This window comes from Momordica charantia (genome assembly GCF_013281855.1).
Source record: "Momordica charantia cultivar OHB3-1 chromosome 5 unlocalized genomic scaffold, Mcharantia_2.0 BLBB01000005.1, whole genome shotgun sequence".
Taxonomy (NCBI): Eukaryota; Viridiplantae; Streptophyta; class Magnoliopsida; order Cucurbitales; family Cucurbitaceae; genus Momordica; species Momordica charantia.
Window position 1 is genome coordinate 6407734 of NW_028275163.1, and position 25556 is coordinate 6433289.

A 25556-nucleotide genomic window follows, 5' to 3' on the forward strand; every position below is an offset into this window, starting at 1 on the left:
TCTTTTTTTTTTAAGTGTATGTGTTGATGTCGACTTTTTGGTGAGATACCTATAAGCACCACGTATGCCTTCGTCTAAAAGAACTTGATACTTGAACACACAAAAATCTTGCATCAGTGTGGTGCTTTGAAAATGCATTCTGATGCTTAAGTTATAACTCAAGTATGGACAAACGAGTAGTATGGGGCAAAAAGAATGAGAGAGCAGTAACAATCTCGAGGGGGAGAGTCTACTTGAGAGTGTGTTCCGTTGGGAGAGGAAAAAAAAAAGAAAAAGAAAGTGACTAATTGTTGTTGGGCCAAGTAAAAACATAAGGCCCAACTTTAGTTTTCCTTCTCCATTAAGTTTCCTTTTCTTCTTTACAGATATATGTGAGCGGTTATGTAAGCCGTTACAAAAGCAGCAAAGAAAAAATAGAGGTGGGTGGCAGCCATTTTTACCGGCAGAGGAAGAAAGAAAAACGATATCTTGGCTTGTAGAGCTTTGTCGACAGTCTGTTCTCGCGATTCTTTTGTGAGATTTTTCATTCTGTATCCCTAAGTAACTATTTTTGTAGTGCTTAGAAGCTAGGTGGCTATTGTTATAGCATCTAGAGAGCATTTTAATGAAAATGAAGCTCATTGTAATCTTCCCATTACAGTGGAACCTGCATATTGCAGAAGACTGGACGTAGCTCCAAGCTTGGAGTGAACCATTATATTTTTCTGGTGTTTGTTTTCTATCCCTATCTCGTATTTCCTTTATTGCATTGATAAAATTGTGACTTGCTCGTAACTGTGGATGAAGAAAAATACTAGTTAGTTCCTACTAGATTGCTCTTGGTTGAGAACTAGAGATATTTTATTGTTATTGCATATATATATTTTTTCTCAACAATTGGTATCAGAGCTTTTGGTTCAAAGTCATGGGAATTGGTGAGCAGTCAAATTTCGAAGGGATTATGAGGTTAGATGGAGCCAACTTTGGTTATTGGAAAATGCAGATTAATGATTACTTAACCTGCAAAAAGGTGCACAAAGCGTTGAAGGAACGACCAGATAGAATGAAGCTTGAAGATTGGGAAGATATGGATGAACAGGCAGTTGCAATTATCAGGTTGGGTCTATCAATGACTGTAGCGAGTCTTGTGGCAAATGAGACACGGCGATAAGTCTGATAAATGCACTGATGAACAGGTATAAAAAACCCTCTGCCAATAATAAAGTATATCTTGTTAGAAGATATTTTAACATTCGTATGGATGAGAATGCTTCTGTTAATTCCCATATAAATGAAGTCACTAATTTAATCAATCAATTAGCATCTCTTAAGATTACATTTAGTGATGAGGTGAATGCTATTTTATTGTTGACTTCTTTGTCTGAAAGTTGGGAAACGATGAAGACGGCTGTGTCTAATTTGTTAGGAGATAAGAGTTTAAAATTTACAGAAATTTGTGATGTTACAATTGCTGAAGAAATTCGTAGGAAAGAGAGTGGAAAAGAATCTACTTCTAGTTCTGCATCTGGCTCAGCATTGATTGTTCATAAAGGTAAAGAAAAATTTGATTATGATGATAGACAATATAAAAATAGCAGGAGGAATGAGAATGGAGAAATCGAATGTTATTACTGCCACAAGAAGGGCCACTATAAGAGGCACCGTAGAAAATTTAAAGAGGATCTGAAAAAGCTAGATGCAAATGCAAATGTAGTTGTGCATGATGTTCTTGTTTGTGTTGAGAGTAACATAATGTCGGTGGACCAGTCATCAGAATGGGTAGTAGACAATGCAGCTTCAGTACACATCTCTTCAGATAGGAGATTGTTCACATCTTTTACTGTAGACAACTATGGCATGGTGAGGATGAGAAATGGTAGGCTCTCCAAGACCAGAGGAATTGGAGATATCAATCTGAAGATCGAAAGTGGGACTGAGTTGGTTCTGCGAGATGTCAGGTACGTACCAACATCAGAATGAATTTAATATCTGCAGGGAAGTTGGATGACGATGGTTACAGAAGTTAGTTTGCTGGAAATATGTGGAAACTCACTAGAGGATTCGAGTTGGTGGTTGTTGGCCACAGGACATATACAGTGTACACAGTATGGTTTGATGTTGCCAAAGGATCAGAGAGACAGATGATGCACAGAGTTGCAGATTGTTTAGATGAAGATAGGAAAGAACCAGCAGCATTGACAACCTGGATAGATCCATCAGTTCAAGTTCAACAATTGGGAGGTCAGAGAAAGAAAAATAGTTCAGTTGGTTGTTAGGTAATAGCCCCAGTTGTCAGACGGTTCAACGAATTGATGAAGTCGCATAGACGAAAAGATGCATCGAAGAATAAGATCACAGTTGGTGCTGAGGTCGAGCTTGAAGTCTCTAGCTTGGTAACAGACTGGAGTGGGAGTGTCAAGTCATCGAAGAAGAATTCTTTCTTTGAGAGTCATTGGTTATGATCGAAGAAGGAAGCGTTGGGAGGTACCACTTAGTTCGAGTGGGAGCACGTGGCTGTGTCTTTTATGTCTGGAAGACAAAACCACGTAGGTTGCCCAGTCTAAAGGCAAGTACAGATGGAACCTTAGTTGTTTGGCAAGATGATCCGATGATGTTGTTGCAGTGGGAGGCAACATTGATGTTTTGTCTTCAAGTGAGAGATTGTTGGGAAACGTGGAGACAAAAAAAAAGAGAAAGAAAGGGATTAATGGTTGTTGGGCCAAGTAAAAACATAAAGCCCGACTTTAGTTTTCCTCCTCTATTAAGTTTCCTTTTCTTCTTTACATATATATGTGAGCCGTTACAGAAGCAAAAAAAATAGAGGCTGGTGGCGGCCATTTTTACCGGCGGAGGAAGATAGGAAAACGAGATCTTGGCATGTAGAGCGTCGTCAGCAATCCGTTCTCGCGATTCTTGTGAGGTTTTTCATTCTATAGCCCTAAGTAACTATTGTTGTAGTACTTAGAAACAAGATGACTATTGTTGTAGCATCTAGAGAGCATTTTAGTGGAAGTGAGGCCTATTGTAATCTTCCCATTATAGTGGAACCTGCATATTGCAGAAGATTGGACGTAGCTCCGAGCTTTGAGTGAATCAGTATATTTTTCTGGTGTTTATTTTCTATCCCTATCTCGTATTTTCTTTATTGCATTGATAAAACTGTGACTTGCTCATAACTGTGAAAGGGGAAAAATACTAGTTAGATTTGGATTGCTCTTGGTTGAGAAATAGAGATATTTTATTGTTACTGCATATATATATATTTTCTCAACATGTGCCAGATTCTCACAAGGAGTTTTGCACGAAAATACGCCTTACTTTCGTTAGAGCTCTTCTCTTCCTAATATATGGAGAGAGAGAAACCTGTTCAATAGGGGGTTCCACCCCCATCTCAGGTGTCCGCTAGGGAGCAATATGTCACGCCAAGGGTCTAGAGGAACCACTGTCATTCTCTCCTTTCCACATACTGCGATAGAGGGCGTGATAGCGTCGTGAGTGGTGCCTCAGGTATTGCGATTTGGGAATAGGGTGTGCTAGCTATCATTTGTATGAGACGTTTAGGAGTGCTCGACCCCATTCTCGATGCACTTAGATATCATCCGATGTGTTCAGCCGTTCCGAGTTGTTTTCTCCCACACAAACCATGTGGCTTAATTTGCTTGCGTAACATTTCATTTTTACCCGATAGAAGTATATAAAAAAAATGCCCAAAAGTTAGGATTAATCACATATTAAGAAATTCACTTACAATGAAGAATACCCATGAAGAATGGTGGTCGTTACAATTACACCCTTAAACTTTCAATTGTAAAAATTAAACCCTCGAACTTTTATAAATGAAAAAATTAAACCTTTAAACTTTCAATAGTAAGAATTAAATCCCTAAACTTTCACATATGATAAAATTGTACCCTCCAAATTAAAATTAAAATTAAACCCTAATTTTTTTTTTAAATGGTATTTTTTTTTTACAATTTCGTCCATATTATGTACCGAAAATATTCTCGATCTTCATTAATTTTGAATTCAATGAAGTTTTTTTGCTCTTCAATATCCGATTTTGCAAACAATTTTTATAAAGCTTTTTTCCTCGAGACTTGCCTAGTATTGCTCAAATTGCTCTCAGGGACGTCGAAATCCGAGAGATTGCTCAAAGTTTTTAAGTTTAAGCTTACAAAAGAAGACATGAATAATAATTCTATCGGCGGAATTGACAGGAAATACCAATAACCCCGCCAAGTTTTGGGGCATAGATTTGTACGCATAGGTAATTAATAAAGCTGATACTTTTCAAGATCTGATGTTGAAACTTGAAATGGAAAATAATGTCCACTGTTCGGTTAAATCACTCACAAGTTAATGAATGATTGAGCATATTCCCATTTGTGAACTACTGTTTGTCTGCAAAATCGAATATCCACGAACAGAAAAAAAAAATTTTAATTTTACAATTGTCAAATACATACAAATTTTCAAAATTTTAGGGTTTAGATTTTACAATTTTTGAATTAGAGAGTGCAATTTTATCATATGTGAAAGTTTAGGGGTTTAATTTTTATTATTGAAAGTTTGAGGGTTTAATTTTTTCATTTATAAAAGTTCGAAGGTTTAATTTTAACAATTGAAAGTTTAAGGGTGTAATTGTAATGACCACCATACTTCAGGGGTGGTTTTTGCAATTTGCCCAAAAAAGTATGTTATAAGATCGTATCAACATGTTGATAGGATTGCTTTCAAAGTATGGTTAATATTGTCCTTAGCTTTATTTTGCTATATTTCCTACTTTTTTTGCTCTCACTTTAGTACATAAGTTTTTCTTATCATTTATTTTGAACTCTCTACCATGTAAATTCATGTTAAAATACCATTTTTGGAGATGTTATAACAAACTTGCAGTAATATTAGATGGAGAAAAGAACAAATTGTCTTTTTTTACTATAATATGTAGATGTGGGGATTATAACTTACTATCTTTTGATCGGAAATAAGTGTCTTAACCAGTGAAACTACACCTAGGTTAACGGACAAGTTGTCTTTTAAAACGAACGAGCTGTCTTTTAAAAGAAAAGAAGACAGAAAAGAAGAAAGATGTGAAAAAAGATGATAGGTCAACATAAATTACGTGCTAACACATTAAAATGACCAACTTATCCCTCAAATCTTCCAGCCATCCCTCCATATAAATTGAAAATGAAAAGAAAGATGAAGAAAGAATTTTCTTCATGAGGAAGTGCTAATAGAATATTCAAAGAAAAGAAAGGAAAAGATAGATTCGGTTGTAAAGAAAGCTTGGAATATGTTCAACTAATGCATAAACCACTGCAACTCATCAATTAAGAAGAATTTTATGTTTCCTATGACAATTCTTGATAATGGGAAGAAAATACAGAATACAATTTTCAACCTTAGATTTTTCTAGTCAAATTGTGTAGTCAAATTGTGTATGTGTATGGCTTAATCAGTTGAGTTATATCTAAGCTATTAAATTTTCATCATATGTCAACATTTTCATTGACATTGACATGAGAGGTGAATCGATATTTCCATACTATTGCAGAAAAGAAAAAAAATCGACAAAATATAAAAGTTATCAACAAAATATCACTAATATTAACATAATCTTAATATACCATTCTTAACATATTTTTATAAAAAAAAATTAACTTATTTAAAACTGGTAAAAGGCTAATTTGTTAATTTAAATATTAGTTTTGATTTTTTTAATAATTTTCTCAGAAATATCCGTCAAGATCAAACATTTTCACCATCATTTCTATAAAATTGAGATCTTCACATTTCCATCAATGTCAACCTTTAAAATCTTGATTATACTCATGGTATTAAATATTCATCGACATATCAAAGCGAGCATAGCTCGATGGTAATTGACATATATCTCAAATTAAGAGGTTGTGAGTTTGAACATCCACCCCTGCATGTTGTACTAAACAAATATACATCGACATATCGACATTTCCATTGATATTTTCAGATATTCATGGATTCAACATCGACATAAGAGGTAAATCGACATTTCATAATACTACAAACAAAAATGACAAAATAAGAAAAATATCAACAAAATCTCACTAATATATACATAATATAATATTAATTACTTTTAATTTATTTAAAGATGATGAAATACTTATTTGTTAAATTAAATAGTTTTTAGCGGCAAAAAACATTTAGTAAAATTAGTAAAATAACAACCACATATAATTTTTTCAAATATAACACTTAACAAATAAAAGTTCAATTTTAAAATGACAACTTTGTCCAAATATATACATGTAATATATCTTACCACTGATACATGTATCGGGTATATATTTGATATAATATGAGTATATGATATACTGAAAATTCTAAAAAACAGGTTTCATATTTTAAAATATATAAAAGATGTTAACTATCGACTACAATTTTCCTAATTTTTTCATCGACTATCAATATTTAAAACCTTATTCGTAACATCATCCTCAAGCAAATTGACCTATTAAATGGAGAAAACATGGAAAGTTAATAACTAGGTGGAATTTTAGAATTGAGAACATAATTACAAATAAAATAAGTATGCGTGATTGATTCGAAAGCCCATTTGGCTTTTATTATTCTGTGCCTGCAGCTGTGCAAATTGCGCTGTCTTTCGCAAATTTTGCCCATTTCACCTTCCTCTCATTTCCACCCAATTCTCAAAAGAGAGAGAAAGAGAGAGAGAAGCTCCCTCTCTTTCCTCTTCCAATAACTGCGACATTTTTTAATTCTTCCCAGCTTCAAACAAAGTCCAGAAGTTTCTTCTTTCAATCCCCAGATCGGGCTTCTGTTTTCCATCGGCTCGATTCTATCAGGTTCGGTCTTGTTTTGATTTTGAATACGGTCAAATTTCTTTCTTTTCGTTTCTTTCTGATTTTTAGTTGTTGGGTTGTGATTCAGATCTACTTGACCCCTTCTTACTGCTCATTTTTGCACTCCAATTTCTGGGTTGCTGCTCAAACAGTTGATTCAGCTCTCTTTTTTTCGTCCTTAGTCTTGTAAGATTCCTATGCTTACACCCTTTTTTCGTTGTTTCCAATGTCGTGTAGTTTTCTTTGTTTTCATATTGCGGATTTTGCAATGTTTGTCTTTCATTGTGACTACCTTTTCTCGTGCGGAGATTTTTTTGTTAATAATTGCTCTGACCGTGTAAAATTGCTGGTAATGATTGTAACATATGGGATGTCTTTTGTTCTTTTAGCTGTGTTTTATCGGTTTTGATGTTAATTTTTCGTTTTGTTTCATTGGTCCGAAGATCTGTTGGGATAATTGCTTCTAGCATTGTGTTGTGAATTTTTCGATGGGGGAAGTTTCATTTCAATTTCCAGTTGTGGTATAAATCTCTCGAGAGCTACCTGAAAAAGTCAACATGTGGCCACCCTCCAATTCAGATCATTTACGTCGCTGATTAGGAGATTATTAATAATGGGGCTTAAGATAAGGGCATTAGCCAAAAACAGGGTGCTTTAATTGTATGGGGAATAAGTTAGGTCTATAGCATGGTAAAAATTGAATGTAATGGAACAATATCATGACTTTCCTTGAATCATGAGGAACTTTTTGGTGGTTGAGGAAGGTGGAAGGTCTCATCTTGTTAGGTGGGATGCTGTTTCCAAATGGTGCAATGTGGGCTGGTTGCGTATAGAGAAATTGGCAAGCAAGAACTTTACCCTCCTAGCTTAGAGGCTATTCCGCTTTCGTTTAGAGCTTGATACTTCACGGTAGGATTCTTGTGAGCAAATATGATTGTCGCTTTGTTGGATAGGTAACGGTTGTTGTGAGTAAAGGGCAAATTTAGGATCCCATAAGCCATCTCCCATTGTCCTTAGTGTTTCAGTAACTTCATCTTGCTATGAAAATTTGGTTATTTCTTGAAACTTTTGGTGTTAGTTCGGATATGATGGAGAAGGTACTTGTCCATCCTCCCTTATGTAATTATGGACAATTTCTTTGGTTGGTGGCAGGTGGCTTTCTTTGTTACTATTTGGAAAATCTAACTAGAGAAAAATATGACTTAGAAGGAGGCTTTCAAAGCTCTTACTTTAATGTGCCTCCCATTCCTTGGGGTGTTGCAAAGATTTTGTTTTTGTTTGTGTTTGTGTTTTTCTTAATTATATGTTGTTTTCATTCTTAACAATTGGAGTTGTTTTCTGTAGCCGTTGTTGATTTCGTTCTTGGGCTCTTGTGTCTCTGTTTTTTGTTGTCCTCTCTTCTGAACTTCCATCTCAATGAAAGATGGTTCTTCATCCCCAAAAAAAAAAAAATTGACTTTTCCAATCATTCAAATTTATTTGGTGATTGAAGTTCAAAGTTACAGGGCCACTTAGGCCTGGACTAATGATTGGTTTATTTTCCTTCGGCTTCAGTTTAAGGTAAAATTTATAATCTTCCACATGACATTCATTGCAGCATGGAACGTGCATTCACCAGAACGTTACTACTGTCTACTGATATACAGATCATTGATCTTCTTGCTATGTCTCTTCTCAAGTTTGAACTATTACATATTATATACATAACTATATCTCCTTTTGAATGTGTGTCAATACTGTGTAGATTAACGAAAGATTCAATTTAATTGAACAGGGGAAGTAGGGGTGCTTCTGCTTGTTGCTGTAACTGAAATTACCGGCTAGGATGAAGAAGGCCTTTGATCAAACCGTTAGGGACTTGTAAGCTATATTCTTAGCTTGATTATTACTTAAAATTATAAACGAGTTGTCTTGTCTCATCAAAATTCATTTGTTCATTGATCCTGTGAATTTAACTTTATGCATTAGATGTGACTAAAAGGTTCCCTTTATCTTTCATTTCAGAAAGAGAGAGGTCAATAAGACCGTGCTCAAAATTCCTAAAATAGAGCAGAAGGTACACCCTTTCAGTTCCTCTGTTTTCTATCTAAAAGTGATCATGTTTAGGTTCGTTGTTTTTCTTCTTTTTTCTTTTTTCCTTAAAATGAGAAAACTAGTGTTTAGATTCATTGGTCACTCATGTCCACAATGATAGCCCTGAGGTCAGTTATCAACATAATTGATGCACAATTTCTTGGGGATCTAAGAAGTTGCAAAGCTACGGATGCTGCATTAAATAATTAACAAAAAGTTATTTACGATGGTATTGTGATTGAGACTTATAATATCATGAATTTCATTGTAAAAATGCTTCTCACAGTCCTATAAAAAAGAACAAAAACAACAACAAAAAAAGGACAGAAATGCGGGCTTCATAGCATGGGTTCTAGTTGCACGCTGACTTATATGAAACAGTGTTTTTACCTTTTTCTTTCTTTCCCCTTTTCAGGTTTTAGATGCTACTAGCAATGAGCCTTGGGGTCCTCATGGAACCCTTCTTGCAGATATAGCACAGGCAACTAGAAATTAGTAAGCATAGGCTTGCTTTTGTGGATGCTTTTAGATTGAATATTCTACACCAGGGGAGAACTTATTCCAAATGTCCATGCAGTCATGAATATCAATTGATCATGGGAATACTCTGGAAGCGGATTAATGATACTGGCAAGAATTGGAGGCATGTCTACAAGGTTTGCCGTTTTTCTGTTTTTCTTTCAGTAATATCTTTCTGAGTGGTGCTTAGTTGTGGATTGTTGTTATGGTATTTATTTCAGACTTTCTACCTCACTGAAAATAAAATGAACTCCTCCACTCACCAATCATCGTATTTTACCGCTTTCGGTTATTGTTAGAAATCTTAATAGCCTTGACTTCGAATATTTTAAATTATCATTTTTTCCCCAGGAGCCAATATTCGATTTGTTCAAGAAGTTGTTTAATCAATTCACTTTTCATCTTTGTCTTTCCCATTGTTCAGTCATAAAGTTCTCAATAAATATTACTGCTCGTGTACCCAAGATAAATGAGTAACAATCCCCTAATAATGAAGCCCAAGACTCGAGTTGCCCGTTTGAAAAAAATATATTATTGCCACATTCCCATTGAAAAAAGCTTCTCAAAAGAAGGGAAGATGATTTCATTGGCGGTATATTTCACTTTTAAGTTTCAAATTCCATGGCTAGAGGTTTTCATGGTCTCAATTTCATCTCAAAAGAAGGGAAGATGTTTTTCTCCTGTAATAAAACAAATAAGGCCTTGTGATTCTATCCATCTACTAGAGGTTAATGAATGGGCGGAGGCTTGAAGTGCCCATTTAGTTGGATGAAGGCTGCAGAATCACTAGAAAAACTGATTTCTTTCCTGCTTTTTAATTGTTCGTGGTTCCATTCTTTTTTTATGACAATTAACAATTGGAAGGCTCTTACTAAGTGGTTTCTTGGGAGGGTGCCCTCGTCCTTTGCCTTCTTTTAAATACATCAGTCTGTTTCTTATAAATAAAAAAAAAAAAATTGATGTTCCTGGGCAGCAGAGGAACCAGACTTTTTTCTCTAATGGTTTTTCAAGCTCCGTTGTAGTTATACGAATAAAAACATTTGGGATCGAGAAACAAGAAATTGTTAACCTATACCAAATGTGTTAACAGAACCGCCCCCTTCATTTCCATCGTATAATCTAGTAATTTTCTGCTTAATGTATGACAATGTGGAGTCCATTTATGAGGTGAAAAAAGTTGCTAGTTTTGTAAAACTTTCAAATGCTAATGATCCTGTGAACTGATGGTTGCATGAGATGATTGCATGGAGAGAATGCCCATTATTCCTTTATTCCTATCCAAACTTAAATCTTTCTCAGGGTTTGACTGTTTTGGAGTACTTGGTGGGTCATGGGTCGGAGCGTGTCATAGATGACATTAGAGAACATTCATATCAGATATCGGTAAATTTCTCTTTCTCTTCCTCATTCTCAATTCACTACCAGCTATATTCACTCCAGCTCTCTGATTTTCTTGAAATGTGATTGGTTTTTATTAATTAATCAATCATCTTTTGGATGACAGACCTTATCAGATTTTCAATACATCGACTCCAGTGGGAGGGACCAGGGTAACAATGTGAGAAAGAAATCTCAAAATCTTGTTGCCCTTGTAAATGATAAAGAAAGAATTATTGAGGTCAGACAGAAAGCTGCTACTAATCGGGACAAGTGAGTCTACTCTCAGAAGTTTGATTAATCTATAGTTTTGTTCAGGTTTCATTCTTTTGTTCATTTTTTCTTAGTTTGTCTTTATCTATTGCACCAATAATCTTATTTATTAGTGCCTGCTTATCATTTCTGATCCTCAGGTTACTTTAACTCATATACCCATACTTCCAACAAGCGAGATTAGTGTTTTTGCATCCGAGTGACCCAAATATTAAACTTCCTGCTAATTTTAACAGTAAATACCCCCCCTCCCCCCAGCAAAAGGAAAAAACAAACTTGACATTTGTTTTCTCATAGAATGTCTATACACTGCTTATTAACTGTTATTGCTAAATATTTTAACTAACTATTATGGGTATCTCATAAAAAATAATAATAATAATAACTAACTATTATGGGTGTAGGTTGCTAATACTTTCTTTCAGTTGTCTAATACGGTCACCTTCAAAAAAGTAATAAAAATAAAATACCGTTTCCACATACATATCATGTTTATTTTCTCATCTATTTCAAATAGGTCTGTATTTTCTAATACTCTTTCATTAGTTAATCTGTTTTATAATGTATTTCACAATTAAGTCGCATAAAAATGTCCTATTAGCTTTCATGGAATAGTTCTAAAAACTTTATGAATGTAATGATACCACACAGGTTTCGCAACGCGTCATCTATGGGCAGTATGTATAGACCAAGTTCAGGGGGAGGATATGAGGACCGCTATGAAGGACGATATGGAAGCCGTGATGGAGACAGAAGTGTTGACTCCTATGGAAGGGAAAGAGAATATGGTTATGATCATTCTGGCAGAAATGAGGAGTCATACGGCCGTGACATGGATCGCTATGGTCGTGATTATGAAGAACGCTATAACAGAGATGGTTATAGGGATGATGATTATCGGGGAAGAAGCCGAAGCATTGATGATCAGTATGGTTCAAGGAGCAGGAGCTCTGACAGAAATGGAGAACGTACATATGATGATGATGGTCAAATTCCTTCTCGGTAAGAATATGCTGCAGATATAATATGTTGATGCTAGATAACTATAATATTAGTGAATTCTGTTAGGTACCCGATTACAAGAACCACAAGAACACTATATTGTAATACTAAAGAGTAATTACAATACCGATAGACTTTCGAGAGGGCTATCTCTCTTCCAAGAACTTTCTCAAGTTCCTCTACCAAAATACTATTCTCCAAGATGATCTTCTCCTCTCCCTACTACCCTTATTTATAACAACTCACCCTAACTAATTATCATACTAATTACCATACTACCCATTCATACTGACAAACTAATATTCCTAATAGGACTCCCACAAATTCCAATAGTTTTTGCCATCTGCCCTCTTCTTACCAAGCCTGCTTATAAAAAAAGAGTCGAGCATATTTTTTTTTTAGCTTGACATGCAGATTTTGTTGGAAATGTACATTAAGTTCTCCTATATTGTGCTCTTTCACATTCTGAGGGATGCAAACTTTATTAAATCATTAAAGTCTTCTGCAATGAAAACTTGCAATAAACATTGCAATTTTGCAATATGCAATATGAAGCTATATTTTTTCTTTTTAGATAAGAAACATTCTTTGCATATATATGAAGCTATATATAAGTATAATTTTTCTGGAAGGCACTTATTCCTATGTTCCCTTTCTTCTTGCAGCAACAGTGGTGCTAGAGCTGAAGAGAAATCTCAGGATGGAAGGTTAGTTCTCTTCAATCATGTAATTTTATTGTTCATTTTATATTTCTCTAATGCGGAAGCAGTTTAGTGGTACTGTTTGATGAGACTTTGAGGTACGTATGTTGCATCACAAATTTTGAATCTTTCAGTAGGCCGCTTGAACGTAAATTTTCAGAACAGAATATTGGTGCTCCTCCTAGTTATGAAGAAGCTGTGAGTGAATCTGGGAACACTGTGCCTAGTCAAAGGTACTAATTTTACTCCAAAGATATGACCATCACTTTTGCTTTTGATATTTTTCACCCATCCCTTCAGTTGGGATACTGTATCTGTAAACAGGGATGTCGCAGCGCCAGCAACTACTGCTTCAAGAGCTTTTCCTCCTCCCTCATCAAGTACTCCAAGCCAGCTACCTACTCAGGGAACTACTGGATCCCCGCGTACCCAGGAATTTGATGGTTCTGATGAATTTGACCCCCGTGGTTCTATTCCAGGTATGGGAAGCACTCGATTGTAAGTTTCCTGTAAAGCATACCACCCCCCCACCCAAACCCCTCTCTCTCTTTTTCTCGACTATCTTAGACATCTTGTGGGAGTTTAAGGAGAGAGGATGAGAATCTTTTGAGATTAAAGGAAGATGTGGGAATGGCTTGGACACAAGTGAAATTTGGTGTCTATTTTACTGTATATGACGAAAGATAGAACTTTATACTGTTTTTTTAAAGTCATGCTGAGAGGCCTTATGTAACCTTCTTATCTGCCTGGGTTGGGAATGGAATGGCCATCTAGTCCTACCTCCCCTTCTCTCCGTACCATTGTTTTTTTAATTCTCGTCTCTTATCTTTAGCAAGAAAAGGTAAAAAAAGAAAATTTGTCTGTTTCACGTGAGCACTTCCTAGAGTAGGATAGTTCTTTTGGCTTCTCTTTGTCAGCAGTGATAAAATTCCAAAAAGAGATTTTCTTGTTTTTATTGGGAATTTTGAAAAGGAATATTGTAGGACTGCGCATCCTCATCTTTCATATGTTTCAAATAATTTTCCAGTTTCTTATCTTTTGATTAGAAATGCTCTCTGTAAAAAGAAAGATCAGTATATAAGGAAACGTTTGTGGGGGTCCAACTAAAAGATGTACTCCTGAGTTTTCAGACACTTTCTTTTGTAAATCTTCTTTTGCCCATTTGATTTCCCAATACATCCCTTCCTCCCCACCTTTGCCATGCCAAACTTTGGAAAGCTAAAATAAATTCTTAAGTAGATCAAGATTTTTCTATTGGTTGGTTACTTTGAAGAGGAATAACACCAGATTGTTCAGAGATCTCCATGTGTGTTTTTGGTTCCTTATTAGTGTTTTTTCTGAGAGAGGGCATCAGAAGACTTGGATAATGTATTATGGAGATACCACTTTGCTGCAAAGTGAGGCTACTAGGCTATGGGTTGCCATCCTGTCTGAGCATATTTATTACCTCCTTTTCTCAATCCTTTCAATTAACTCTCTTTTTTTAAGAAAAAGATCAAAGGCATTTCTTTGCATTGACAGTAACATCTCAATCGCTGATATGCTAAGAAAAGATCAAAAGATGGCTTAATTCTAGTAACACATCAGATACGATTGAATTAAAGTACATGGCATTGTCTCCATCATATTGCATTTTCCTCTGGTCTTTATTTGTGCTTTGTACTCAAGATCTTTTTCTTGTTTTCTTTTACTATTTCTTATCTCAGCTGCTCCAACCACCTCAAACAGTTCGAAGACAGATTTGCTCGACGCCTTAGCCATAGTGCCTGTTGAACCAGTAACATCAACGGTGGATCCTGAGCTTCATACTCAGACTAGCTCTGGTTTGGGTCCCCATACTCAAAATCAGGTAATGTTGAGGCGTTGAAATGATCTTGAACTCATTTCTGTTTTGCTTATGCATGCTTGTGTATCATTGCATGAAGCAATTTTTTTGGTCTTGTGCATCCATGACTTTTCTCATCACTTTTATTGCTGGCATTAGAGAGAGTTTGGTAGATGTAGCGGGAGGGTATAAATTTTTATGGTGTGATAAACAAATAAATTTTACGTTTCTCGTAAATCCGGGTAGATCACTACCATGTATAATTGGATCTCAGATCACCATTATTACTATTGGCATAGATTGATATTTTTTTGCAACTTTTTATGCTCAAGCAGACTTTTGAAGACCCATTTGGTGACTCACCTTTTAAAGCCATTTCTTCCTCTGATGTCCAAAGTCAAGCACATTTTCACCGTGGGCAGTCATTTTCTGCACCAACTTATTCCGCAACAGATGTACCTGTTCAATCACAAGCAAACTTGCACCATCCTCGCGAAGAGTCTCTACAAGATCAAAACATCGGTGTACTGGCCAATCTCCTTCCTCCTGAATCTTTACCTGCTGCTGTTTCACAGCCCAGACTTGCAATATCTAACAGCCCACCAGTACAGCCACATTTTCCAGTTGTAACTGGGGAGCATTTTCCGCAAGACATTGGAAATGTAGCTCCTGTGAATTTTCAAAATCAAACAGTACCAGGAAGAGAGTTCAACAATGGGATGTTCATTCCACAGCCACAGGGAGGGACCCCAGCTCATGTCAATTCATATATGGCTCCTCCAAATACTTCACTTAATAATACACGGCCCAACAATTTTGGATCTGCTCAGGATGGTTCTGTAGCTCCCACAAGTTCTCACGTCACGCTTCAAACTACAGGACCGCATACTCAGTTTGCTGGCGGGAACTTCAATCTGCCACAGGGTTCTGTAGTAGCTCCAGTAGCTTCTCAAGCATCTTACCAAGCCCAAAACTCTCCCGTTGTAAAATCTAACACCAATTTTACGGGTAGTTTTCATCCTGAAGCAGGAGCTTACACATCCATGGCTTCCCAGCAAATTCCTCCTTCGGCTGGATCACTTTCAACTGCATCTCAAGCTTCAAAGAACAAGTTTGAGACCAAATCTACAGTATGGTCTGACACATTAAGCCGAGGGCTTGTCAATCTAAACATATCTGGACGTGAGTATCTTGCTTTTATTGATTATTCTTCTGGACTTAATCATACGTCTAAAAAAAAGAACATATTGGATCTTCCTCATTTCTTGAAGACTAAAAAGTTCTCCCATGTGCAGCTAAAGCCAGCCCATTGGCAGATATTGGTGTTGATTTTGAAGCCCTCAATAGGAAGGAGAAGAGGATGGAGAAGCCTAGTACAGCTCCAGTTGTATCTACCATTAACATGGGTAAAGCCATGGGATCTGGTTCTGGGATAGGCCGAGCCGGTGCTGGTGCACTAAGGCCTCCGCCAAACGTAATGTCGGGTTCAGGTATGGGCATGGGTATGGGAATTGGAATGGGTGGCATGGGGATGGGTATGGGTATGAGCCCCAATCCTGGCATGGGCATGGGTATAGGTATGAGAGGCTATGGAGGTATGAATCAACCAATGGGTGGCATGGGGATGAATATGGGTATGGGGCAACAAGGAGTCCCGATGCAGCAACCTCGAGCGAACATGCCCGGAGTATACAACCCAATGATGGGTGGTGGTGGCTATGCCCCTCAACAGCCACCGTATGGCGGGTACCGATGACATATCAGACTATCTTTTTAGAGTTGTGGCAGAGCTGCTGCTTGTTTACCAGGTTGATAAGATGAGATTAGATAGGACACAGCATTAAAAATATTCGAAGGTCTGCATCCAACCCAAGATTTTATTACTTTTCAATCTAATATATTTCCATCTGATCGTCATTGTATTCTCCCAGATCATCTCCTGTTACTCATTCTTTGTGGGTTGAGTGTTCTGCTTTGAATTTTGTGTGTATGAATGAGGTTAATCTCTGTTATCATTTCCCTTTTCACTTTCTGGTGATTGTATATTTGATTGAATACAAATTAAAGAATAAAATACGATGGTCAAAGTTTATGTCTCGTTCATATTTCATATTTTTTTAGTCTACTGATTGAAAGAGTCTAATTGTTCTGTGAATGATTTTAGAAGAAAAATTCACGCACTTTGGTAAATCCCTTTAGAAGTAATCACTTTGTTAGGGCTTGAATCTCTCCCTTGTTCTAGTAACTACTCTACATTATGCCTTTTCAAGCCTGGCCTTCACGCATGATTCAAAATTCACCAGAGGAAATTGGAAGACTCTAGTGGGGTCATCTAAGACCTGTTAAAAGTAGTCTAAAACTATGTTGTTCTCTAGGAGAAAGTCACCAATAGATACATGTAAAGGCGAAAATGTGGCTTTGTTCTACCGTTAAAGAGCCTGGCGATAAGTGGTAGTTGGTGCAGTAGCGAGTGCTGCAAGAGATGGAAGAGATAAAAAGTCGAGAGGAAGAGGAAAAAAAGTGATAGTTAATAAATTTTTCGCCCCATTTGATATCATTCTACAATAAAATTGATTAAGTCAACTAAAGGCTAATCCAATTAAATGACCATTTAGGACCATCTCCTAAAATTCAAAGACTAATGTTTTTATATCTTCAAGAAACGTTTGTTTAAGTTTCAAAGCCAAAAGTTCAATTTGTCCAAAATATTATTATACTAACAATTGATAACTTCATATTATTAAAAAAAGTACTCTTTTTAAATAAGTTCACACTCATCTTTAAGTTCACACTCCTTGGTAAGGATTTAACAGAGTTGAAATGAAATGGAAAAAGTCACAAACACTAAGGATTAAATTATACATATACACATACAGTATTTGTTCATCAAATGTGTAGAAGTGGCAAATTGGATCTACCTCAAAAAAGATATATTATCTTATCCGTTGAACCATGTTTGACTTAACATATTCAACTCGAGTTATATTAGATGGAGGAAAAGTAATTATTCACTATGGGAATGGATTGTCGCCTACATGGACCATTAAGATGGATAGGCAAGTAAGTAGCATATATTAGCTAACACCAATGCTCCATAATAATCAAACATCTCTCTAGAAGGCATTACAAAAATTTTAGTAGAGAGTAAGGAATTTCCTTTCTAAAAGACGCCTCCATTCTACATAGTTGACAGTTTACATTAGGTTCTCTCTAGTGTGTTTTTAAAGACAAAACTTTGTAGTAGGGGACTGGTTGGTGATCTTGCACTAGAATTGCCCCAACGATATCAAATTCTACCCACTAGCTTATGATTTCTCAACTATTATTTTATAACTGCTTGAAGACGGAATGAATTCATTGCAACTTTTCTTTATACTTCCTTTCTAGCTTGAATTCATAATATTAATCCCTAGTTTCATTAGACAGGAATTCCTAGAACTTTGACCCTAAAAGAGCCACCAACATCACTTTAGTTTTAAGTACTTCAATTACCGTCATATATAGTCCTACAGGATCTAACCAACTACTCATCCTACCTCAATATTTCTAACAACTCATCTTTGTCTCAGTAGTCTATCACTGGTATTTTGGTCCTAGCCTATTCCTTGCCAATTGCTAACAAAGGGAATTTTCAAGGCTCGCTACAATAAGAGTCCAAACGAATAACGACTAGAATAGGCTTGAACATAAAAAGAGATTCATAATCCAGTAATTAACAGACAAAGATGTTTGTGTTTGCTTACTAATCCGCTTATTAACAGACAAATACAGTCATGTCTGCTTACCTATTCTTTACATGTGTCCTGCGGTATCACTGTAAGCAAATGCAAATTATCAGAGCATATATTACGGTTGAGATACCTTCCTTCATCTCCAGGTTTTCATGGCAGTTGCAATGAACTGAACGAAGTTACTCCAGGAAAACGTGAATTCGGTCACCAGTTTTATCAATAAAATCAAGCAACAGCTTTCCTCCTACTTCCTCAGCTGCATCGTTCAGCAGTTCCTTGATGTTTACGCCTCCTAAAGCTGTGCTCCAACCATGACAATTTTTATTTTGTTTATAACATGTCAACTTAAGGACATGTTAAGGAATTTTAATCTTAATGACTTCAACGAAAAAAAAATAACTACCTGGAACTATGTTTGCTACTCCATCCAAAGATCCCGCCTGAAAAGGGTAAAAACAGAACTTCTCAAAAGAAAATCTGGCATTACAATACAACTTTGGCAGAGGACTGGAATTGAATAGTACAACCAATTTTAAAGATTGTGGACACGGATGCATCAACTCGGACCAAATACCAAAATATTGGGAAAACAATCTAAGGCGACATCTAAAGATCATAAATATGATATTTATGAACACTTACAGGAATCCTAACATCAAGTTTCTCAAGTCCATCTTTTCCTGTTATTTTGACCATCAATCTCCGGGACAAGATGCCAGAAGAGGGATGTTTTGATCCATCTGCGACAAAGTTACTGCATAAGTCAGGCGTACTTGCAGGGACAATTTTACCTTGATGATTTTGGTCTTTCAGCTTTGAATCATTTCAACCATAGGTTAACTGTCTATGCTACTTCCCACTGGCAAAGAACCTTAATTTTATATCAAATAATGGCAGATCTAATAAGTAGTATGAAATTTTAGGTCGGTTCCATAAATTGGTATTGGAACCAGAAAATCTTTACTGAATTACGTAACTACATAACAAAACGTAAGCAATTTTTTTCCTAACTTGCTATTCATCCTAACATTGGTCCTCCTCAGGTGGCTAACAAAGCAGGAGAAACAATCATGAGCTTGCATTAAAGCTTGAAAGGCTTACTGTAGATCAGCTATTGCAATCTGACTTTTTCATTTTCTACGAGAAACGTAATTTTACTTTAAAAAGTTGGATGAGCCTTAAACAGGAAATATGATGGCTTCATTGACAGATAGTTCATAAACATCAATTTGAAATTAGGTAAAAAGCGTTCAATGCTAATCAATTATCTGTTCAAGGTCAAGCAATTGAATCCATTGTCAAAGATAAGTATTATTTCCTTCAATTCTCATGTACAGCACAATAGTTGGGGTAAAAGGTCTACATACCACCTTGCGAAGGAAGGCTAACAGCAGAAGCATATTTCTCCTCTTCTTCATAATAACTGTTGAAACCTAGTATTTCCTTCATTTCTTCAAAAGATGGCATGCGTTCAGAAGGTATTTGACCTTCTTTAAGTGCAAGCAGTGCATCCTGCAATAAATTAACAGATTACAATTGCTTTTAGCAAGCACTCAACATATAGATGAAGTGTAAGGTGAAAAGCAACAATAAAATAAAAATAAAACAAGGAGCAATGGTTTTTAACCTTTGAGCTGAAACTACTATTATTTCAAGAACTTTGGCAATAATTTTGTAAAGAGGTGACTAGGCTAATCGGTCTAAAGTCACTAACCTTAGAAGTTCTAACTTTTTTCAGAATTAGGCAAATATAGGTTTCATTTGTTCTACTATTGACAATACCATTTTCGAAGAAGTCTTGAAACAACCCTGCTAAATCTTTTTTCAGGATGTTCCAAGCCTTTTTAAAATAATTGATTTGAAAAGTTACATGACTAATCTCCTTTGGGAGTTCTCCAAAGATTACCCCATCAAAGAAAATCCGAGAATTGATAATAATAAGGTATCCCCAACAAGAATTGATTGTGTTAATTGAATAAAATCTAAATACTTTGGGAGTACACCAGAGGCCATATAATGTTTGATAATCTCCAGTCTTTCCTCTAAACTCAGTTTTTTGTTCTCAAAATCTGATAATTCCTTTCCATCACAAACTCCATAACGGTTCTTTGATCATGTTGATCCATAATATTCCAGCACTTTTTGCAACCCATGCCCACAAAGTGGCATTGCTTTTAGTTCCCAATATTTTGCTCCCGTAGGGACGTGGAAACAGCAAGTGACTAAGGTTCTCTTCATTTTTAGACACAAGCAAGAACAACTTAGATTTCAGACTAGATAATGGCATATTCTTTGGATTATATCAGCCAAATGTAGAAGCTGTTTAGTTTCCCACAGAGCAAACAAACTTGGCAAATAATCTATGATCCCTGGGACATACTAAGCCATCCAAATACTTTGGGCAGGCCTTTTGTAAACATCTACCTTTAGTTTTTTCTTTTTCTTTTTTCCTTTCTCCTTTCCTGAAGATCTCACAAATTAGACATCACATCATCACCTTCCTCAAGACTTTATTGATCATTCTCCTTTCCTCCCCAGATCCAATGTTCTCATTTCCATGTTTCATAAAATCTTCAATATCTTTTCATGCACGGCAGCGTCCAACCCAAACTAGAAATATATTGAAATGTAAACAAATATCAAAACTACAATAACTCCCAAGTAATTCGAAGTACTTGGACCCTCCCCTCTCTTGAGTATTCTTACTCAAGCCTAAACCATACTCACTAATTGCCTACTTTCATTCTTTCCCTTTCCCCCTCCCCCTATTTATAACCAAACCCCCTAACTCAATTATTAATATACCCTTGATATCCTAATAATATCCCCAATTCTATCCTAATAGTAATCCTATCAAGAACCTTCATCTAGTAGACTAGTACCCTTTGGACATTTTGAAGCAATCCCTCCCATTTTCCTGATTGATTCTCAAATTTGTAACAATTCTGAAATCTATCACAAAAGATTGAAGTACCCCTTTTCGAAACAATCCTTCCTGTTTTCCTGATTGATTTCCAAATTTGTAACATATCTAAAATCTATTATCTACGATATCAACCTTATAAAAGTTGCTGCATAAGATTGTAATCTAAGAACCTTTTCGTCCTTCCATTATTTTAATGGTATAGCACTAAACTCAATCATTCCTCAATAAGCCAAAATTTTGAGCACAATGCAGTAATTTGTTGGGGCACAATAAATTAGATTGTTAGGCCTACATAGATGGGGGAAGCCAATGCAGGAAACAAAGGAAGTTCGATATTTCTTTAAACATTTTAAACATGAGGAACCACCATCAATTTTCTCTCTGTATACAAAAGATATTACAAATATTGAAATAAATGGATTGGGATAATCAAATTTCGTACGACCATGCTTGAGTATGATTTATTCTATGGGTTGTGTAACTTTGTCCTTGATTTCCCAACTATAATTCCGCTTGTAAGACTTCATAAATGATCAATTCTATAGTGCACATTATAGGTGTAGAAAGACATGCTACCTGCATTGCTCGAATTGAGATGCCAACCAAGGACAGAGGATAAACAACAACCTTATATCCAATTTCCGCAAGTTCAAGAGGATTGAGGATTGGTGTTTTCCCTCCTCCTTCAAGCATATTGGCCTAAAAAGATATAAGAGAAGTATCTGTCAATGAAATTTTCATTTGATTTATAACATTTAGAATTAAAAGGCAACATGAAAAGGATGCCAAGATGTGCCATAATTTAAGGAATTGAAGAAACTAATAACAGATATCTAATGATGCTTGATGCAAGATGCAAGATGCCAGCTCTATTGTGTGAAATGCGACATTGTTTATGATAAATTCGTATCATTCTGTAATTCATTGCAATGTTGACAAAGAACATAAATCGTAAAAATGGTAAGGTATTTTTTGAATTGAAAACCTTTCACTTCAAAATCTACAAATTGCAACTTATAAGTAATTTCATATCAGAAAATCCATAAATTGCAGCTTAAAAGTAATTCATGTCAAACTATTCATGTAATAACATCTCAATATGAGAATGTGGTTCAAACTACTTCACTTGCATCCGCTCCAACAAATGATGGACTCTATTATCTTTTTGGCTTTATCTTGGTGCAAAAGTGTAAATTCTTTCAACAGCTACAGTTTAAATTCTCTCATATCCAACTGGAGAAGTTTTTTGTGATAGGGTTTTTTTTTGTATATTCATGCTATCAATGAAATTTGTTTCCTATCCAAAAAAAAAAGTACTTCACTTGCATCTTATAGCAAGGAAATTCGAACATACCATTTTAGGTACTTCAGGAGAGATTTTGCAGAAAGCCTTCATCTCTTCTATTGAAGCTAGTGCATCAATAAAAAGAACGTCAGCTCCAGCATCAGCAAAGGCCTTCGTCCTCCAAAGTGCTTCATCAAGGGACACGGCCTGTCGAGCATCAGTTCGAGCCACAATAACAATGTCAGAGCCACTTTCTTTTCGAGCATCAACAGCTGCTCTTATACACGACACTGCTTCTTCTCTAGGCACCACTTTCCTGCCTCGTGTATGTCCACAAGCTTTTGGTGATACCTTGCCATGATAATCTTGTCAACCAATGAGTCCTAACTCCTAGATAACTAAGCAAATTCTTCAATGAAAAAATAAGATTTCTTTTTGAATAGAAGTGCTAGACAGTACATCCAATGACCACTTTTTTTATTAGTACACTGAAAAAGAATCAATGTAAAGTCCTAAAATTTTGAAACCGAACTATGTGGCTTTGTTTCCAAGATCTTTACTTCTTGTCCAATGCAAAGAATATTCCTAAAATAAAGATTATCCTGTCCTCAATTAAACCCAGGAAAAAGTTCCCCATTCTCGACAGGGGCAGGTTTATCTCTGTGGGGAAAATTGACATTCCTAACATGAGGTCCACCAAAGGCATTGGAATCATATTTTTAAAAAAATTAATAAACTGAATAATAAATTAATATGACATCTTTGTAATCTTTAACTCATGAAACAACTGCACAGGTCTGATATGAAGATTCACTACCAATCACCATCCACCTCACCATGAGCTGGAAATGAGTCAATGTTAATAAGTTGCTAAGAGATATTATGTTATGAACAGTATGATGCAGCACGTATACACTACAGAAATATTTATAGTTTTATACATTTATCAACCTTGTTTTTATATATTTATAATACAATTAAAGTTATGCATGGAATTATATTGATATATGATTTTAGAGTCTTTAAGTGTTCAAGAAATGTTCAGTTCAAGATATTTTACACTTCAGTTCAACCTTACACAAACGAAGTATTTGAGTGATGACCGGGGACTAGTGATCTCATTTTTCTCCCTCCTCCTCCTCTATTCTTCCCATTCTCTCTATTTCTCATCTATCCAACATCCAAAAGACTGAAACAAAGAGAAAGTGATAACTGGGACTGACCAAAAAGTTTCACCTAACAAGAAAGCAGCTCATGCAGAACTCTTTCCTTCCGTAGAAACAAAGTATCATGTTGATACATAAAAGATTAAAAATTTTAATTATTCAAAAAGGTCATCGCCATACAGTAAAAGAACCTGATCTTCGAGAAGGATCCCTGCAAAGCCTGCTCGAATAAACCCTTTAATAGTTCTCTTTACATTTAGTGCATTTCCATATCCATTATCCCCATCTCCAATGACTGGAATTGATACAGCTTCAGTAATTTGTTGCCCTTGATCCAACATTTCACCATATGACATAAAACCTGTATCTGGCAGTGCCAATCTGGAAGCTGATATTGAAAATCCTATATGAAGCCAAAGTAATGTCAGTAGTTTTAGTAACCATTTTAGAGTACTATGAAGAAAGCTAGGCCAATGCGGTTAGATAAAAGGAATTTTCTCGCACTGCTAAAATTGTAGCTAATTTATTAACCTCGAAAATTTAGACAACATTTCTCATCAGATTTCCGTTAGGTAATTATTTTCATGTTCATTATTTTGGGTGGTAAGACTTGGGACACGATGCAACGTTTAGCCAAGTAGCATATATGTTAAGCTGCACTTAGATTGGATAAGGAATTTATACATGCTCCAATTATGCAGAATGTTACGATAACTCTTCGCTGTGTAGTATAAGCTATATGAAGTAATAAATGGTTGATAATTTTGTATATCCTTTCTGAAAAGTACGACCTTTATTTATAATCTAGTAAAAAATCTGCCTATAGAAGAGAAGTAATTACAGAATTTGATAGAAACCAAATTGATACTGTTATAAAATGTAGAAAAATCACAAAGATGGAGAAGAAATTTGAGAGCTCCCTTCCTCTCCCAACTCCAACTACTTGGAATAGCCCCTCAATATTTGTCTAATCCTCTACCCCTCTAACGTCCCTCTACTTATTACCAAACGGATGCTAATTGATTAAGAGAGAAGCACAGACCGCTGGTAAAGCAGTACGAAAATCCAGCTCTCTCGATAAGCTTAGCACTGAGAGCATCGAAGCAAGCAGGACCTAGATGAACCCCAGGCGAATCCAGAATCCTCCGAAGCGCCTTCGCAGGAGCTTCTCCCATGACTCCAATATTTCCTCACTATCTTTACGCAGTCTACAACGGTTTCCGGTGGCCCAATCATCAGCGAACGAAGAAGAGAAACCGCTTACATTAGAAAATCATGGAACCCTGGCTAGAGCGCAGTGGCAATTAACAGAGCAATGCAAGAATTTAAGAATGTAGACTACTAGAGAGCGTACCGATGGTTGGAGCGGGCGGCTTCTTGAGTGAAGAATTGGAGAGAGTGGGAGTTGGAAGGAGACTGCAACTGCAAATCGGGACGGCGAAAATGGGTGCGATGAAGAGATTGAAATACGCAGTGTGAGGACAGAAGGCAACGATTCTTGGTCGCTACATACAGGAAGAACGAACCTGTTTCCGTACGTTCAACTGACTCGCGATGTTACATTATTTATAGAAAGCAACAAAAATATATCCAAAGAAAAGTCTTCGAATCTTCCCTTCTTTCTACGTAGCTCAGCTGATTAAGCTATTTAATCAGTTGTGAAAGTTTAAACCTTCGTCCCACTTTACTTAATTGCAATCATAATAAATCAACGGAATCCTAATGTTATTTTATTAATGTTATTTACTAGAAATTTTCTGGAATCGTAATCAGAATTCATATTTGATATTGTTTACTAAAACTGGAATCGAAATCGGAATCAGATATATCATAATTACTAATATACCTCTT

General features: G+C 36.0%; 2 protein-coding genes and 1 long non-coding RNA gene across 9 annotated transcripts; 2 read left to right on the top strand and 1 right to left on the bottom strand.

Moving 5' to 3' along the window:
- Positions 1–382: 382 nt before the first annotated feature.
- On the top strand, positions 383–3102 carry LOC148211198 (uncharacterized). The gene is made up of 2 exons (XR_015790712.1): positions 383–513; positions 641–3102. It is a non-coding gene; the product is annotated as an uncharacterized LOC148211198 (long non-coding RNA).
- A 3510-nt stretch (positions 3103–6612) lies between these two features.
- On the top strand, positions 6613–16694 carry LOC111009194 (ENTH/VHS family protein). Of its 6 annotated transcripts, none has more exons than XM_088123545.1 (15): positions 6613–6830; positions 6916–7013; positions 8602–8687; positions 8832–8883; positions 9316–9395; positions 9478–9556; positions 10719–10802; positions 10924–11069; positions 11721–12071; positions 12737–12778; positions 12910–13005; positions 13073–13251; positions 14479–14621; positions 14933–15779; positions 15893–16694. In XM_088123545.1, the coding sequence occupies exons 3-15, from the start codon at positions 8653–8655 to the stop codon at positions 16351–16353; spliced, it is 2595 nt and encodes an 864-aa protein (XP_087979671.1). In that variant the 5' UTR covers positions 6613–6830; positions 6916–7013; positions 8602–8652; the 3' UTR covers positions 16354–16694. The 6 variants fall into 6 exon arrangements, with proteins under 6 accessions (XP_087979671.1, XP_087979669.1, XP_022137872.1 ...); XM_088123543.1 differs by having other exon boundaries at positions 6614–6830; positions 12907–13005; XM_022282180.2 differs by having other exon boundaries at positions 6614–6830; positions 13097–13251.
- Positions 16695–18277: 1583 nt separating this feature from the next.
- Positions 18278–25256, bottom strand: LOC111009380 (uncharacterized). Of its 2 annotated transcripts, none has more exons than XM_022282442.2 (9): positions 25060–25256; positions 24748–24913; positions 23897–24108; positions 22609–22890; positions 21831–21953; positions 19699–19840; positions 18971–19068; positions 18732–18768; positions 18278–18626 (listed from the first exon to the last, which is right to left on the bottom strand). In XM_022282442.2, exons 2-9 carry the CDS (start codon positions 24878–24880, stop codon positions 18508–18510), a joined length of 1146 nt encoding a protein of 381 aa, XP_022138134.1. In that variant the 5' UTR covers positions 24881–24913; positions 25060–25256; the 3' UTR covers positions 18278–18507. The 2 variants fall into 2 exon arrangements, with proteins under 2 accessions (XP_022138134.1, XP_022138133.1); XM_022282441.2 differs by having other exon boundaries at positions 19696–19840; positions 25060–25255.
- Between the last annotated feature and the right edge of the window lie 300 nt (positions 25257–25556).